Source organism: Balaenoptera musculus, chromosome 14 (assembly GCF_009873245.2).
Source record: "Balaenoptera musculus isolate JJ_BM4_2016_0621 chromosome 14, mBalMus1.pri.v3, whole genome shotgun sequence".
NCBI classification, from domain to species: domain Eukaryota; kingdom Metazoa; phylum Chordata; class Mammalia; order Artiodactyla; family Balaenopteridae; genus Balaenoptera; species Balaenoptera musculus.
The window spans coordinates 74,478,074-74,495,024 of record NC_045798.1 but is presented as its reverse complement, the minus strand read 5'-3'; the positions used below and the strand labels follow the sequence as shown (position 1 = coordinate 74,495,024).

At 45.8% G+C, this 16,951-nt stretch overlaps 1 protein-coding gene across 3 annotated transcripts; it reads right to left on the bottom strand.

Annotated features, from left to right (window-relative positions):
• Positions 1 to 812: 812 nt before the first annotated feature.
• On the bottom strand, positions 813 to 13,391 carry LOC118880216 (gastrin releasing peptide). Of its 3 annotated transcripts, none has more exons than XM_036823739.1 (3): positions 13,201 to 13,391; positions 6,985 to 7,227; positions 813 to 965 (listed from the first exon to the last, which is right to left on the bottom strand). In XM_036823739.1, the coding sequence occupies exons 1-3, from the start codon at positions 13,337 to 13,339 to the stop codon at positions 907 to 909; spliced, it is 441 nt and encodes a 146-aa protein (XP_036679634.1). In that variant the 5' UTR covers positions 13,340 to 13,391; the 3' UTR covers positions 813 to 906. The 3 variants fall into 3 exon arrangements, with proteins under 3 accessions (XP_036679634.1, XP_036679635.1, XP_036679636.1); XM_036823740.1 differs by having other exon boundaries at positions 907 to 944; positions 13,201 to 13,339; XM_036823741.1 differs by having other exon boundaries at positions 912 to 965; positions 7,004 to 7,227; positions 13,201 to 13,339.
• Positions 13,392 to 16,951: the final 3,560 nt, after the last annotated feature.

The window sequence follows — 16,951 nt, the reverse complement described above, 5'->3', positions numbered from 1 at the left end:
AGTCATGGTAAGGGCTGAAGAGATGGGAATTATTATGTGATGAAGAAGGCCAGCCTCTATGTTCAACCTAGCCCATCCGCCTGGGTAACGATAAAGCAAGTCTGAGTTTCTGGGCTTCCCTGGTGGTGCAGTGGTTGAGAGTCTGCCTGCCAATGCAGGGGACACGGGTTCGAGCCCTGGTCTGGGAAGATCCCACATGCCGCAGAGCAACTAGGCCCGTGAGCCACAACTCCTGAGCCTGCGCGTCTGGAGCCTGTGCTCTGCAACAAGAGAGGCCACGATAGTAAGAGGCCCGCGCACCGTGATGAAGAGTGGCCCCGGCTTGCCGCAACTAGAGAAAGCCCTCGCACAGAAACAAAGACCCAACACAGCCATAAATAAATTAATTAATTAATTAAAAAAAAAAGTCTGAGCTTGTAGTAAGTGGCATCTATAAAGGCTCTAAGTCACTAGAAGGAATCAGTAAGTGGCTTTCAGAGAGCAAAGCTAAAAATTCAGCCTGCTTTCATCAATGAGCACACAAGTTCACTGTCAACCTGTTTGTTATCTCAGTATTAATCACTGTCCTCTCATTTGGAATTGAAATAAGAAAACTACCTGCCTTTTGGACAATATGTTTAAGCTTTTATTGTGAATGGTAACAAGGACTGGAATCTAATAGACAAAAAACCTAGATGTAAAGAACATTAATCAGAACACTCTTTATGGACAATTATTCACAGCAAACAAGTTCAAACCAGAAGATGCTGCTTGAAAATCATGACTTTAGTCAAAGTTGAAAGATACAAGAATAGTTAAGTATTTTGCATAAAGGAAACTTGATGACCCAGTAGAACTGATGCCCATAGAACGCAGTCTCTTGAGGATTTTGTTTTGCTTCTTTGAGGGAGGCCACCATTGTCAGTATCAGTTCAGCTGGGGGTTCCTTCCTTCACGCTGAGAACCTGGAGTAGAGAGTCCACCAACTTAAAAAATATTAGAAAGAGTTAAGCGAACGTAGTTAGTGATGCCAAAGTCTAATGCTAAAAGTAAATCCATCCCAACAAAGCATCAGTATCACTTGGGAGACTGGTAGAAAGGTAGATTCCTAGGTCTACCCCAGACCTACAGAACTGGAAACTCTGGGGATGGGACCCAGCCATCTGTGCTCTCACAAGTCCTCCAGGTGACTCTGAGCACGTTAATGCTTGAGAACAACAGCTGCCCCCCCAAGAGAAATTAACTTCCTCCTTTTGGGGAGCCACTATATTTTCGGGTCTTTTTGTTATATTAGCTTAACTTGTGTCCTGATATGACTACATATGTATATATATATATTTTTTTTTTTTTTTAGGGAAAACTTTATTTTTTTAAACTCCTTTTATTGAAGCATAGTTGATTTACAATGTTGTGTTAATTTCTGCTGTATAGCAAAGTGATTCAGTTATACATGCACATACATTCTTTTTCATATTCTTTTCCTCTATAGTTTATCACAGGATATTGAATATAGTTCCCTGTGCTGTACAGTAGGACCTATTCTATGGATAATAGTTTGCATTTGCTAATCCCAAACTCCCAATCCATCCCTCCCCCACCCCCTCCCCATCTTGGCAACCACAAGTCTGTTCTCTATGTCTGTGAGTCTGTTTCTGTTTCGTAAGTTCATTTACACAGGTATAGTTTGACCAAAGTTGGAAATTAAATGTATTATCCCCAGGAATTTGTTACTAAAGTAGCAGCTGGGTAGGGAGACTGCTAAGGAATGTGGGATCTTAATTGTTACTTTGCTTCTTTGGCAATGCCTCATTCCACAAATCAAAGCTAGTTTATGAATTACACAATTCAGCATTATAAACCCATGACTGTAAATGGTAGTCGTGTGGGCAACTTGGGAAGAGGAGCTAATTTGGGTTTCTGCCAGTTCTAAATTTATTGTGGTTGGCTTGTTGTGGCTTCTGTTCAAATTAACTAAGACTGAAGGAAGAATGAGTAGCTCTACTTTTAAAACACTTCTTTGTTCCCATATAGCACCCTTTACCCTCTGAGATGAGAAAACACTTTTCATCCAGATGAGAGCTTATTACACTTTCCAAGATTCTCTGGCAGTTCAGATTCCCCAATGTCCAGACCAGCCATTTGTTTCTAATAAAGGAATTACTGAGATTCTCAGACCAGTTATTATCTGCTCTGTGGCTCAATTGTTTTGACCAGGTGATAATGAAGCCAGGGCCTGGGGTTCAATTCCCACACAGACCAATTAGCTTCATTTTTCTCCAGGAGACCAGGCTGCACTATTAAGGGTCGCCAGGCTGCCTGAAGATGCTGCCATACATCTCACAATATGAGCCACTGGTCACAAAAAGGGCCAGCTGAGGATATGGGACAAGATGCACGGAAGTCCCCTACGTTGGCTCAAAATATTGAATCTGTGAGTTTGACTCAAGAGAATGGAAGTAAAGTGACAAGGAAAAGACAAATTCTGTAACCTAGGAAGATCAAGGACTTGGAGGCAGGAGAGGGGTCCATGGTTAGGGGTGGGCAGGAGCTGTTTTATTTTTATTTTTTTTTTGATAGCAGGTTTTTAATCAATTTTATTTTATTTATTTTTTAACATCTTTATTGGAATATAATTGTTTTACAATGGTGTGTTAGTTTCTGCTTTATAACAAAGTGAATCAGCTATACATATACCTATATCCCCATATCCCATCCCTCTTGAGTCTCCCTCCCACCCTCCCTATCCCACCCCTCTAGGTGGTCACAAAGCACCGAGCTGATCTCACTGTGCTATGCAGCTGCTTCCCACTAGCTATCTGTTTTACCTTTGGTAGTGTATATATGTCCATGCCACTCTCTCACTTCGTCCCAGCTTACACTTCTCACTCCCCATGTCCTCAAGTCCATTCTCTACGTCTGTGTCTTTATCCCTGTCCTGCCCCTAGGTTCTTCAGAACCGTTTTTTGTTTAGATTCCATATATATGTGTTGGCATATGGTATTTGTTTTTCTCTTTCTGACTTACTTCACTCTGTATGACAGACTGTAGGTCTATCCACCTCACTATAAATAACTCAATTTCGTTTCTTTTTATGGCTGAGTAATATTCCATTGTATATATGTGCCACATCTTCTTTATCCATTCATCTGTCGATGGACACTTAGGTTGCTTCCCTGTCCTGGCTATTGTAAATAGAGCTGCAATGAACATTGTGGTACATGTCTCTTTTTGAATTATGGTTTTCTCAGGGTATATGCCAGTAGTGGCATTGCTGGGTCGTATGGTAGTTCTATTTTTAGTTTTTTAAGGAACCTCCATACTGTTCTGCATAGTGGCTGCATCAATTTACATTCCCACCGACAGTGCCAGAGGGTGCCCTTTTCTCCACACCCGCTCCAGCATTTATTGTGTGTAGATTTTTTGATGCCGGCCATTGTGGCTGGGAGGCGCTGTTTCTGAGGTGGGAGGCAGCGGAGTGAAGCTGGCCCCCCCCTTCATAGAAACGGGGTAATCAGAAGCTTTTTAGTTACTCTTGACCGTATGTTGCTTTCCCTATATTTGGAGCTTCCGTTGGAGCACTTCACATATTAATAAATAAAACCTTTCTATTCTCTGTGCTGATCTGATGGGACAGTGGGATCTCTCCCTTAAAAGTGAGAGCAAATTTGTACATTTACTTCCTTTCCGTAACACCTCCCGCAATGCATTCCCCAGTTCCCTTTCCTCATGCTCACCAAATAAGAGAAAAAATCCTAGGCTTCAAAAAACAATGAACTGGGGCTTCCTTGATGGCACAGTGGTTAAGAATTCACCTGCCAATGCAGGGGACACGGGTTCGAGCCCTGGTCCGGGAAGATCCCACATGCCATAGAGCAACTAAGCCCGTGCGCCACAGCTACTGAGCCTGCGCTCTAGAGCCTGCAAGCCACAACTACTGAGCCCGCGCGCCACAACTACTGAAGCCTGCGCGCCTAGAGCCCGGGCTCCGCAACAAGAGAAGTCACGACAATGAGAAGCCCGCGCACTGCAACGAAGAGTATCCCCCGCTTGCCGCAGCTAGAGAAAGCCCGTGCTCAGCAACGAAGACCCAACACAGCCAAAAATAAGAACAAATAAATTAATTAATTAAAAAAAAACAAAAAACAAAAAACAATGAACTGGGTCCCAATTACAAAAGGAACCCAAAGGCCAACCTCAACCTTCATTAAAACTCAGGACAATCCACAGCCGCATCCAGGATTATGGATTAGGACCTGGAGCTGAGCTAAACACTGTTTCATGTTAGAGAAACCACAGGGTAAAAGTTCCATCAACTTTTGTGAGAAGGGTAAAGTTAAAAGATTTAGGTTCACCTTGAAAATTGTTGGCCGTAATTGTTGCTAAAAACTTCCTGTTTGCCGTGACATAGGAGTCTAGATTCAGTGCACATTTACATGAATCTTTTCTGAATCAAGTAAATATCTTTGTCATCAAGATGTAGGAAGATGCTCAGTTTCTAACTACGGCTCTGGGAGATTTGGCCACAGGACTTGATGTTTTATTACTAAAATGCGAGAGGGGAGTATATGGGGATAGTTTTTAAGTTTAAGAAAAGTCCGCAGCCTCTGAAAATCCCTGCCGCTAGTTCTGATAATGCTCAGCTAAATTATTAAACTTCTTTCTAACACTGAGAGATATAAGGATTTCTAACAGAATGATTCTCTTGGTACTTCCTCCTTGTGAATAAGATAATTGTAGGATGTTTTCAGTTTTCATATCAACATACTTTCATTGAGGTGGAATTTCCAAAGCAAGAGAAGTGATAAACTGTTTTGGTTTCTGCAAAGACTAAACTAAGTGTTCGATTTGTTTTTCATATTGCTGGGAAATACGTCCGAAAGAATGGTACCAATGTGTGCCATAGCTAGTTATTCAATCTGAGGTGGAATTAAATGAGATGGGCTTTCTGAGCTTGTAAAAAGAGGAACAAAGCATAAAGAGATATAATAGAAAAGCAAGGCCTGATTAGAAAAAGATGACTTTTCCAGCTCACACTGTATACTGATAAATATTGTCCCCTTAAAGCAGTCACTTTCTGTGACTCCCCACCCACTCCATCCTATAGAACTGCTGCTCGGAGACCTTTTTGGAGCTATTCTTTTGCAATTGCCTTCGAAGTTTACAGAATGTCCTTCTGAAGATGGCAGAAAAATTTTGACCCTTGAGGAAGGAGTTGCATTTTTCAAAACATTCCAAAGTTATGCAGAGCTAAGTTTGGGGGAATAAAGCAATTCAAAGTGGGTATTGTTTGGGTCAAAATGAAGCACTATAGATTAATAACATGATAGGGCGTGGGAGGCTATTTTATGAATGAGCTATGAGGGTAAGTACATTTCAGTGTTTGTCAAGTTATTTTAGAGGGTTTTGCGGTGGTGATCATTATTACTCTTCAGACCAAGGAGAAGGCACTGCTGTTGGACGTTCACCCACAGGAAGTCCAGCAAAGCACTTGGCCAAGAATAGGCCAGGCCAGCCGGGGCCCAAGAAGTCAATCACAAATTCCGAGAGCATTTAGAACCACGTGATCTATTCACAGACAAGGGTGTGGACAAGAGAATGAGTCATTCAGGGCTCTGTACAAAGTTGATACTTATTTCTGTATTGCTTGATTTAATCCTGATTTTCTTTCTGAATAAAGGCTACCAGAGACTTTCTCTCTAGGTGCTTAATGCAACAAAGGAACTTTTTTGGCTCTGCATTTAGCACAGAGAATCCACAGTAGACCGAAGAGCGGTGACACATAAAGCCTCGCTCTGGAGAAACCATCCGAGGCTTGGCCACGCCAGCCCTGAGCCTCTGTTAAGGGGTCATCAGTCAGAGTTAACCACCATGAAAGAGGGACGGCGTGAACTCCCCAAGGTCTGTGAGTGAAACACAATATTATTTATTGCCAGAAACATCGAGAGTGAAAGCTGCTACTGCATCCTGCATCCTTCGTATTTAAGATCAATGAGGTCTATTCCCAGAAGATGCCTCACATGGCAGTGGACTGTCCAAGGCAGACAGCACGGGCTTTTCCCTTGAAAAGCTACATGACTGGTCTCAGTTTCCTCACCTCTAAAATGGAGAGAATAATAGAATCGTCCTGAATCTTTCTCCTAAGACTGCTGTGAGCATTACCCGAGGAAATGGATGAAGGTAAGGTGTTTCACCCGTACTTGGATTATAAAAAATACTCACTAAAACTAGCAGTTGTTATTATTAGGAGTATTGTAATGATTATTTTTGCCTTTTATCATAAATTTCATGGAAACTTCTTAAAAGTTAATGAGAATCACATCATTTTCAGTTGCCTTGCTTTCTTCCTATAAATTTTATTCTCTCTTTTATCTCATTTACTCTCTTTGTAGCTAAACAATGCCAATTTGGTATAATTCTTTTCCCCTATCCTCTATAAAATCATACACTGAACAGATCAGTTGACCTGAGATATTTTCACCAAGTTTTGAAATATTAGGATGAGACCCGAACTAGGTAATCTGGGAACAAATATGAAGGAGTACTATTTTGCATCAAAAGTAGCAAACAAGAATGCTCTCTTCCAAAAGCATCTGTGAATAGGCCCTTCCACTAGTGTTCATCAAAAATAAACATATCTATAGATCCACAGGGATCAACTCAAATAATCTATGGCCTCACTATCAAAATATTTTGGAAGGGTCTGGTAGGCTAAAAAATCCTATCAATGCACAATTGCTAACAAAACTCCTAAATTGGAGTTTGATGTGTTAAGAGGAAAAATCATTTATGATATGCTGAAAAGAAAAGCTAGCATGAGGATTGGCCACTCATTTTCTGAGTGTGTACTGATGCCAGCCCGATGTAGTTGCTGTGAAGTCTTACCTCTGAACAGTTTTATTCTTCCCTGCTCAAACCTCCCCTCCTTCCAACTCTCCCCAAACACCTCCTCCCCCCCCCCCGACCCCTCCTCACCCCACTCCCACTTCCCCAGTATGTTCATTATACCTTTGAGTCTTGATCCCTCGTCTTTAAAGTTGCTGCTGTCCTCTGAATCCCAAGTAGACTGGAGAATGCCCAGGGGCTCGCGTTGAGGTGGCTGATGGTTTCTGGTCCCCTTTGCTTCCAGGAGGCTTAGCAAATTCCTTGTAGCTTCCTCCCAGCGAATGTACTCCCTCAGCTGCTCCATCAGGCTCCCTCCCTCATAAACATACGGGGACTCTCCTGTGCTCTTTTTTCCCATTAAGTGTCCTGTTCAAAAACAGAAACAATATATAGCCAATATTTTATAATAACTGTAAATGGAGTATAGCCTTTAAAATTTATGAATCACTATGTTGTACACCTGTACCATATAATTTTGTATGTCAATTATACTTCAATTTAAAAAGAAATTCAATGCCACATTCATAAAGAAATAAAATAAGCATATACTCTGGTTCAAAACAAACCCAACAAAAATAGAATGCCACAAATTGAACCCAGGGGAATGAATGAACAAGAAATTAAAAAGGGCACCAATTGTGTTTGTGCTGCTTTCTCCTAAATGAGGGATAAATAGCATTTTACTGATATTATTAGGAGTTAGTTCATAAACGACTGACAGATTTTGATCCCTGCTCAAAACGCCTAATGAATGGACAGAATTCAGAACTGCAGCTCAGAAGCCCTGGGTCTGGTCCCAGCCCCTCTCCTAACTAGCCAGGTGACCTCTCTCAAGTCATTCAGCATCCCGAACCTTCAGTTTTATCAGCAATAAAATGAACATGTTGGACCAGATGACATCGAAAGAACCTTCCATATCTAAAATTCTATCACCATTTCTGTGTGCACCGAATTCTATTCCCAGCTGAATGATGGCGTTCGAACATCTACCCCAGTCAATCTTGAATTGCTCCTGAAAAGAAAAGTCTCCGTGCTTTTCTTTGTGTGATTAAAAAGGTGTTGCTCGGACTTCCCTGGTAGAGCAGTGGTTAAGAATCCGCCTGCCGGGCTTCCCTGGTGGCGCAGTGGTTGAGAATCTGCCTGCCAATGCAGGGGACACGGGTTCGAGCCCTGGTCTGGGAAGATCCCACATGCCACGGAGCAACTGGGCCCGTGAGCCACAATTACTGAGCCTGCGCGTCTGGAGCCTGTGCTCCGCAACAAGAGAGGCCGCGATGGTGAGAGGCCCGCGCACCGCGATGAAGAGTGGTCCCCACTTGCCGCAACTAGAGAAAGCCCTCACACAGAAACGAAGACTCAACACAGTCATAAATAAATAAATAAAAGAACGTGAATTTCTAAAAAAAAAAAAAAAAAAAAAAAGAATCCGCCTGCCAATGCAGGGAACACGTGTTCGAGCCCTGGTCCAGGCAGATCCCACATGCCGCGGAGCAACTAAGCCTGTGCACCACAACTGCTCTAGAGCCCGCGAGCCACAACTACTGAGCCCACATGCCACACTACTGAAGCCTGAGCGGCTAGAGCCTGTGCTCCGCAGCAAGAGAAGCCACTGCAGTGAGAAGTCCGCGCATCACAACGAAGAGTAGCCCCCGCTCGCGGCAGCTAGAGAAAGCCCGCACGCAGCAACGAAGACCCAAAGCAGCCAAAAATAAATAAATAAATAAAGTTTTAAAAAATAAAAATAAATTAATTAATTAAAAGGTGTTGCTTTCCTCTTATCTGTAATATAAACGTAGCAAAGGAATTTTTCATTTAAACTTTCTTAGAATTTTAGCTGAGACTGAACCTATAGAAATTGCACCTAGAAATTACAGTTTGTAATGAAACACAGGTTGAAGACAAGTTTTGGCCAACACTTTTCAGCCATATAAATGCAGAATTTTCTCTTGGAGGTCTAAAATGGTCACCGAAGTTTATCATTAGCTCCAGAGATGAGCATTTGCCATATAAACAAATAAAAGTTGCTGTGCAGGAGGCCAAACCACTAAAAACATAGAAATTCATGTATGCAAATGGGGATAGTCTTAGGGTCAGAAGGGTATGGAATTTAAGGTCTGTATTCTTTACATTTTAGCCCATTGCTTGAATATACTCACATTATCTTATTTACTTTCTTCAGTTGATTTTCTCCATTTCTCTGGACTTTCAAATTTCTAACACTAATAAAAGCACTTTCAAATTTCTAACACTAATAAAACTATGGTGCTTTTGATTTAAAGCTCACAAGGAAAGAGCTCTCTGTGGCTCCAGTGTTGACTGGCATTAGAAGTATGTAAGGCAAGCATCATGAAAATAGCATGTGGCAGACCTCAGTCACTGCAAATGGAAGGAGGCCCCTTCCCAGCTGCTCTGTCCACCAAGAGAGAAGCCCTCACGGTAACTTTATTGCTTGTGTGTGTATTTACAGTTCACAGGATGTTTAAATGCATATTATTTCATTTGATCCACACTGTAATAAATTTGATGAAAACGAGACTTGCCAAAAGTCACATACATGCAAGTAAAGATGCTGGGATTAAAATCAACTCACAGTCCGGACCCTACGATGTTATATTGCTTTGAAGTGTCTTTGAACTTCCTAAGGATATAAGGCAGTTAGAAATCATTCTGGGGTCTGGAAATAAGGGTAAGGTCTGCCAAAGGCTTTCTAATGTTATCAAAAGGAATGGAGATCATATATCACTATGCCATGACTCAGTTATGCGGCTCAGAAAAATTAATTCTGTGTGTATTAGGGAGCCTGAAAATGAGGTCTTCCTGCATTGAAGTGTGAGCTTTGCCAAGTCACTTAGGACCTGACACGTCACACAATTTTAAGACTCTATTAAGGACACCGTCCCAACTGAAGCATTGGAATCTTGAAACACTGGCTCCTCACTTATCTGCTTGGTGAACTTGGTGCCCAGATATCCACTAAATAACTTTGCATTTAGCCATCACAATGATTATGTTCCACAACTTCCCAGGAAGTAGCAAATCATTTGGCTTTATATATATGGAGGAAATTGAATCATGATAATGGGAAAGTGGGATTAGAATCTGATTCTCCCAGTAATGACCTCAGTTGCTCTTGTCCTCGGTCATTGCCTATCATCTGGTTAGGATGCTGGAAATGAGAAAGGCGTTATTGGCAATGAAGCAGAGGGATGATGGAGATGTTTTTACAAATAACTTCATTTTTGTCATGCTTGAAGAATTCTGTGACTTTTCTACAATGGAAGGCTAAAATGGGCCTCCATTCTGTGGGTGATTTAACATAGATCTTTGGGACCCTGTACTGAATTTCAGTATTTGCATATTTGGTGGATGGGTGTTCAGACTCCCTCCCCTAGACCACAGATGTTTTTCTTTTTTCTAAGGAAAGTGCGCCATCTATAACATCCCAGGGAAGCACACGTTCCCTGGGTCCTAATGCACTTCTTAGCTAGCTACCGTCAACCAAATAATCGTCTCCATGGCAACGTGGACGATATGCCCACTTCCATCTCTTCTCCCATCATCATTTGTTATGTATCCATATAATAATAATGGAGATCAAAAGATAGGCACTTAAAAAAAGAAAACCTTGCCAGGGGTGGGGGGGGGAAGCTTTTGTCCTTTTTAATCACTTAAAAATACCACTAAAATGGCAGGTTTGCAACAGAAAAGAATTTTCTTGAGCTCCATACTTGAAGATTATCCTAACTTCAGAAAATATCCATTAAGACAGAAAGTGTTCAGTGTTAAGAGCTAGTTTTTCTGGAGTGATACTTCAGCTGTATTTCACAGTAGCTCGGGTAGCACAATCATGTAAAGCCATTCTGCAGCTGAACACTGGTGCTCAGCATTCAACCCTCCACGGCACGCTCCACGTCAGAGTTAGAACCACGACCAGAAACATTTCATGGGTGCACAGGGGATAGTTTCCAGTTTTAGTGTTGACCTATATTTTCATCGCACACAAAACATGTCCATGAACATCGAGACAGATAAGAATTGGTTACGTTTTCAGTCTGTTAACTTGTTTTTCCATGGCCACATCACGTTTCTCACAGCTGGAAGAAGCAATTCACTTAACAAACCTGCAAATTTGTGCTGACAGCTTCTTCACGGACAGCAATATGTAGCTTTCGTTTGCATTAATTAAAACTAACCTCCATGTCTTCAGTGATTGAGGAGGACAGGCATTTACTTAGAGAAGAAAGCTCAATTTAAAATCTAACATGGCATTCATGCTTGTGAATGCTCACATTCCAACAGAGGGCATGTCCACCCAAAGCAAACTTTTGCTCAACTGCAACGTCATTTTCAATCTAAATGCGATTTTCTATGTCACCTCCCTCTTTTCCTTGTTCTTCATCAACTCTGCACAGTTAGTCAAGGGAGAAAAAGGAAAAAGAGTGTGTTCGAGAACAAATAAGAGAATAAGACAATTTGGGGGTGTCACTGGACAGTACACTTTGGGGCTGGGAATGCCCAAGTACCACCATGAAGGGTGATTAAATGGCCGACCTGGGGACTGATGTTCTCTGGAACCACAGCAATCAGGGTTGGCTTGCATCAGAAATACCATGGTTACAGCTTCCCAGCTAACTCTCTTGGCCTGCGTTTAGCCTGCAAGGGTTACCTTAACAATAAGTCTTTTTAGTACAAAAACATGGATGAGCAAAAAGAGGCTGGAAGTCTGGAAGTTTCATTCTACCTTCCCAGCCCACCGGCTGCTGGCCGCACTGGACAATGACCGCTTGATCTAAACCCCCAGGAGCCCTTTTTAAGTATCGATTCTAGGTTTGGCTTCTTTAACATCTTCTAAGTATCCTTCTCTCTGGAAGTGCAAGGGTTTTCACCCATCCCAACCCTTCCTCTCTATACCAGGCTCCTGGGTTCCGGGTGTCCCTCAAAGATGACAGACACTTTCATCCCTGGGGTTGCCAAGACTTGGCAAATGATTCTTTCAGTAATAATGAAAACTAGTCTACTGCAACCCAGAGCGCTCCATTTCTCTGAGGGAAACCTACACAACGCACAGGAGCTGAGGACGTGCAGTTCTAGCTTCACCCCATCTTCTAAATTCATCCTAGTCTTCACGCTGAGAGTCTGTAAATCCTCTGAGAGTTGAATTAGCAAGTATCTTTCCAACACACCCTCCCCTACTTCTAAGTAGATGACTAAGGAAATCGTGAAACACACACACACACACACACACACACACACACACACACCGCCTTAAATCTCTCTAGGGACCGACCAGCTTCCCGGGAAATGCTAGGGTTGTCGTAGATGGCTGTGTGGGGAGCTGTCTGAGGAAGTCGAACGCTTGGCCCCATTTGCCAGAGGCTCTGCTCGGCGCGGCCCAGAGCCCCGGGGTGACGCTGGAGCAGCGAGAAGCAGCGGGGCCGCTACCTGCCTCCCAGCTGCGGGGAAGCAGCGGGTGCGCGCTCCGCGGCCCGCGACCCGGTCCAAGCCGCTGCGGTTCCGGGGGCCGGGACGAGCGAACCTCCAAGCCAGTGCCTGGAAAGCAGGACTTGTAGGCAGGGGAAAGAGGGAAGGAGCTAGGGGAGAGGGTGAGGTCTCGGGTCAAGAGAGGCGGAGAAAAGCGAGGACTTAGGGCACAGAGACCCGGGATCAGCGTGGAGACCAGGTGTGATTCCCGGAGCACCGAGTCTGCCGGATGGAAGGAGGGAGGGTTGGGCAAAAGGGCAGGGAAAAGAAAATCGCTGCAAGGCAAAGAAGGACTGAGGAAATTCAGGCGAGCCCCAAATAGATGTGGGATTCAGGCACTGCTTGCCGAACAGATTTGAAACCCAGGGTGGGCGCTGCGTCCCGCGTCCCACACCTGTGGCTTTGCCGGGGGTAAAGGCGCAGCCGCCAGGCTGGACCAGGGCCCCGAGAGGCGCTCGGGGACCCAGCTTCCCAAAGTTGCTCAGGGAGAGAACCGTGCCAGACAGGGTTGTGATTAGACGGATAAAAGGAGGTGCTGGGAGATGCGGAGGGAGGTTGACCTCCGCGTACGGTTGGGATTTTGGAGAGCTGCGTGCTGGCTCGGGTGTCCTGGGGAGGTGGGGGAGGGAAGAGAGCGGGAAAGGACCGAGGGACCAGCCGGAGGCTGCCGAGGGACCGACAGCTTCCCGGGATACTGAAGGGCAGGGTGGAGTTTTGGGAGAACGGGGTTGGCGTCCGAGCAGAAAGGTCGGAGCAAACCCAGCCCCCAACGCAGAGCCGCAGAAAAGCTGAGAGATGGGGAGACTGGCCCCCTCGGCGGGCTGCTCCCGCCAGGACTAGAGCGCGCCGGACACTCACCCACCGCCCAGTGGTTGCCGCGCGGGTACATCTTGGCCAGCACGGTCCCTGCGCCCGCCGACACCGGGGCGGCCGGCCCCCGGGGCGCCTGGCAGAGGACCAGAGCCAGCAGGACGAGCGCGAAGTCGCGGCCGCGCATGGTCCCGGCGGGAAGCCCTCGGAGCGCCGCGGCGAGGCTGGGCGGAGAGCGCGCTTTCACCGCAGAGGCGAGACGGAGGACCAGGACCTCAGAGGAGCGCCGCCGCCGCCGCCGCCCGCGCCACTGCTGCAGCCTCCACGACGCCCCGACTTTATATGCAAGCCCGGGCGGGGGGGTGGGGGGGCTCCTCCGCCGCCGACCCCAGCGCTCTGACGTCTCCCTAGAGCGAGCCGGAGCGCTGGGACAACGGTCTCCGAAAATCATGCATCTTCCTGCCGAGTGCTGAAAAGGCTGAGCGTACCTTGTCGCCTCTCTCTCTTCCTCCGAGTCCCGTCCGCCTTCCCCACCCTGGGTTAGTTCTTCCTATCCTCGACGCCTTCGCTCCAGCACAATTTAGGGGACTCCTCCCTCCGCAGCCTCACCGGGGCGCCTCCCGCGTTAGCTGCCTTCGGATCCTGCAAGGGGGAGCAGTGACCCCGCGGCCTGACCCCAGGGGCGAGGGGCGCAGCTGGGGTGGGGGAGATAGAGAGGGATGTGCGCCAAGGATGGATGCTTTTAGGCTGGGCTTTGCTGGAGGGGACCGGAGCTCGGAATGCAAAGGACCTCTGATTCTCAGACTTTCCCCCTTTGTGGACCACCTCCCTCCTCGCGGTCCCTGCCCATGAACCTCCCGACCTTTGCCTGCCTCCCACAGGGCGCCGCCGCTTCACCGCCGCCAGTAAGACCCTCACCCCACCTGGGGTTTCGGAGGCGTCCCTGCCCATTTGTAGGGTGCGATGGAGGCTGGAGCAGGAAAGACATGTAACGTGATCGGAGTTAACAATACTAACAATAGTTTTACTATACTCCTGGTTCCTTGCACCAGCATACGGCATCCACATAATAGATGAAGCGTTTGTGGCAATTTCCCTAGGCTGCCTCTACCAGAAAGCTCAAACTGTCCCTAAGCTGCCATTTACACACTTCTCTAGAGCTGCCCAACCTTCCCCAGCTCCTTCTGTTCTCAGATATGAGGAATGGTCACCGGCCCAACCCCCGAGGTTCTCAATGCCATGGATACAAAGGGGGTGGGCACCATAGCAATGCAACAGTGAATAGAAGCTGGTAGGACGCTGTTGCCCACGATTCGGCTGTCAGAGCTGGGGGTGTGCTGGCGTGCTCCTGCATGCCTATTCCTCACCGAGTGCTGGTGAATGGTCCCGCTGGTTCCTGCTGGTGTTCCATGTCAGTACTGGGCGTTGATACCAATTAGGTTGAAATCATACATCTTTCGGGATATCTGGTGATTCAATACATCTGTGCCGTTCTTAGAGGATATGTGCATATTGCATGACTGAGTATTCTCGGGCTTGGAAGAGTATTTCCATGCATGTGTCTGGCTAGAAGGTTAAATGCTAATTTCAAGATCACTATTATTAGCCAAGCGATAGAGTAATACTATCCTGAGGGAATACCCCGGGTGAAAATCAAGGGGAAAAAAAGCCTACAATTGGCTTGGACTCCATCCTTCCGGGTTCCCAGGCTCTGCTCATTAGTAGGCAAATGTTCCACAGTCAGGTGATCATCCGTAGGCTTACCACTTCCCACTTGGCAGTGAGCTTGCAGGAACACAGGGACTTGGTCTTGTTCCCCTGTGTGTCTGCAAAGAACCTGGCTCACAGTGGTGTTCAACAACGATTTGATGAATGAACAACTAACCTAAGAAGTGCTTGGGTCTAAAGGGCTTTTGCAACCTTGGGCCTTTGGAGGGGCATTAAACCTTTAGCTCTCCAGACTAAGTTATAGAAAAATGTCCTTTCCCCTTAGTTTAATCAAGATTATTTTAGAATCTTTTAATGAAGTTTTTCCCACTATGAAACCAAGGGAAAACTACTGTAAATACAATGAAGTGTGGGAACAGCTCTACAGAAAGTGCAACTCTCCTGCAAATTCAGGCAACACACTCTTGGGTCTATTGCAGACCAGGAGCTACCCAGGTTCCTCCATTCACTTCAGCTCTTGCTCTAAGCACCCTAGTCTACAGGATTTCTGCACCTGGTCTCGGGCTTAGACTTGTCATTTGCTTTGGCATCCCACAAGGGCAGAGAGTGTGTCAGTCTTGCTCAGGGCTGAATCCACAGCGTCTGACCCAGTCCAAGGTACAGAACAGGGACTCAAGAGATGTGAATGGCTGCATTGTCCTCCACGTATAGCAGCCTGAGTCCAGTCCTCTAACTAGAAAAGACAATGGATTGTTACAAGTTAGAGAAAGAAACCATTGCAGGTTTCATTCAGCCAGTACTGAATGAGCCACAGTAGATCCTAGCTGGGTATCTTTTCATATCGCTTTTAAAATCTTAAGCACAGCCCTGCCAGATAGGGATGTCTTGTTCCTCTTTTTTGTTATAGTCTAGCGCTCTGTTCCACGTAGATATTCAGGAACCCAGGTTCATTCCATCTTGTGCCTCTACCCCTCCCTAGTGCTCTGCTCCTCAAAGGGATGCTCTGCAAGGAGATAAGGAGCTTGTGGCAGCATGTAAATCAATGCATTGCTTCCTTCATCGAGAATATCTTGCTTTGTCAGCTGAACACTGTGTTTAATGATTTGTGTTTAGTGCTGTTGATTTGCATTCTGGCATAAACTCTTTATCTTGTTGTGGATGTGTTACAAACAGTTCAAGGATGAGCAGCTGATGCATGGACCACACTTAATTAGCAGTGTCCTAAGTGTACTGTCCCTGCCTGCATGGCCTAGATAGCAGCTGGCACGACAGGGCAAATGGGGAGGCACGCCACTCTCTTAATGTACCAGCCCAAATGTACCACTCATCTTTTCTGCTCATATTTTATTGGTAAAAACTCAGCCACAGGGTCACAGGGAGCTGCAAGAGAGGCTGGGAGTTATAGCCCTGATAATCAGTCAGGTGCCTGGCTCTGATTGCACCACTGCGGAAGAAGGAATAAGTGGAGTTTGATGGACAGCTGATAAACTGCCAGAACCAGCCTAGTGTGCCTCAGGCATGTGGAGATCTTACAAATTCTATTTAATAAAGTAAAACCTCCCCTCATGGGGAGGAAAGACTGGGTCTCCAGTCCATCTCCTCTGCCCCAGAGTTCTGTGTCCCTTAGAGAATCTCTTGCTAACTACCATACCAGCACCCCTTAGGCTCAGTGGGGCATTGCACCCTCTTATCACTGTGGCACAAATTAGGGTCCCCCTTCGTTGGATTCCCCATTTGAGAATGTTAAGTCTAGTCTTTCTATAATAAATGGATCTTAACCCTTTAGCTATTTCCACAAAAGATCTATGTAGCCAGCAGCCATGATATTTCAGTGGCATTTTTTGCACCTATGTGGGGTGGGCTGGGGTCCTGGCCTCCTGTCTTCCACCTCTGCTGGAAACTGCCTCCATCTCTCAGTTTCCCAACTCCTGGTTTCCAAGAGAGAAACACCATAGACCCAGCTCATTATTGTGACCCAGCTATACATGCTCTAGATTGCCCAACAGCTTAAAGATGAGTGAGTCCACAGTGTCCAATCCACTCTTCTAGAGGCTAGGACACATGGTGGCGGATACGGCAGCGTCCACTCCACAGGGCTCTGGGCAAGACAGTGTTCCCTGAAAAGAAGGTG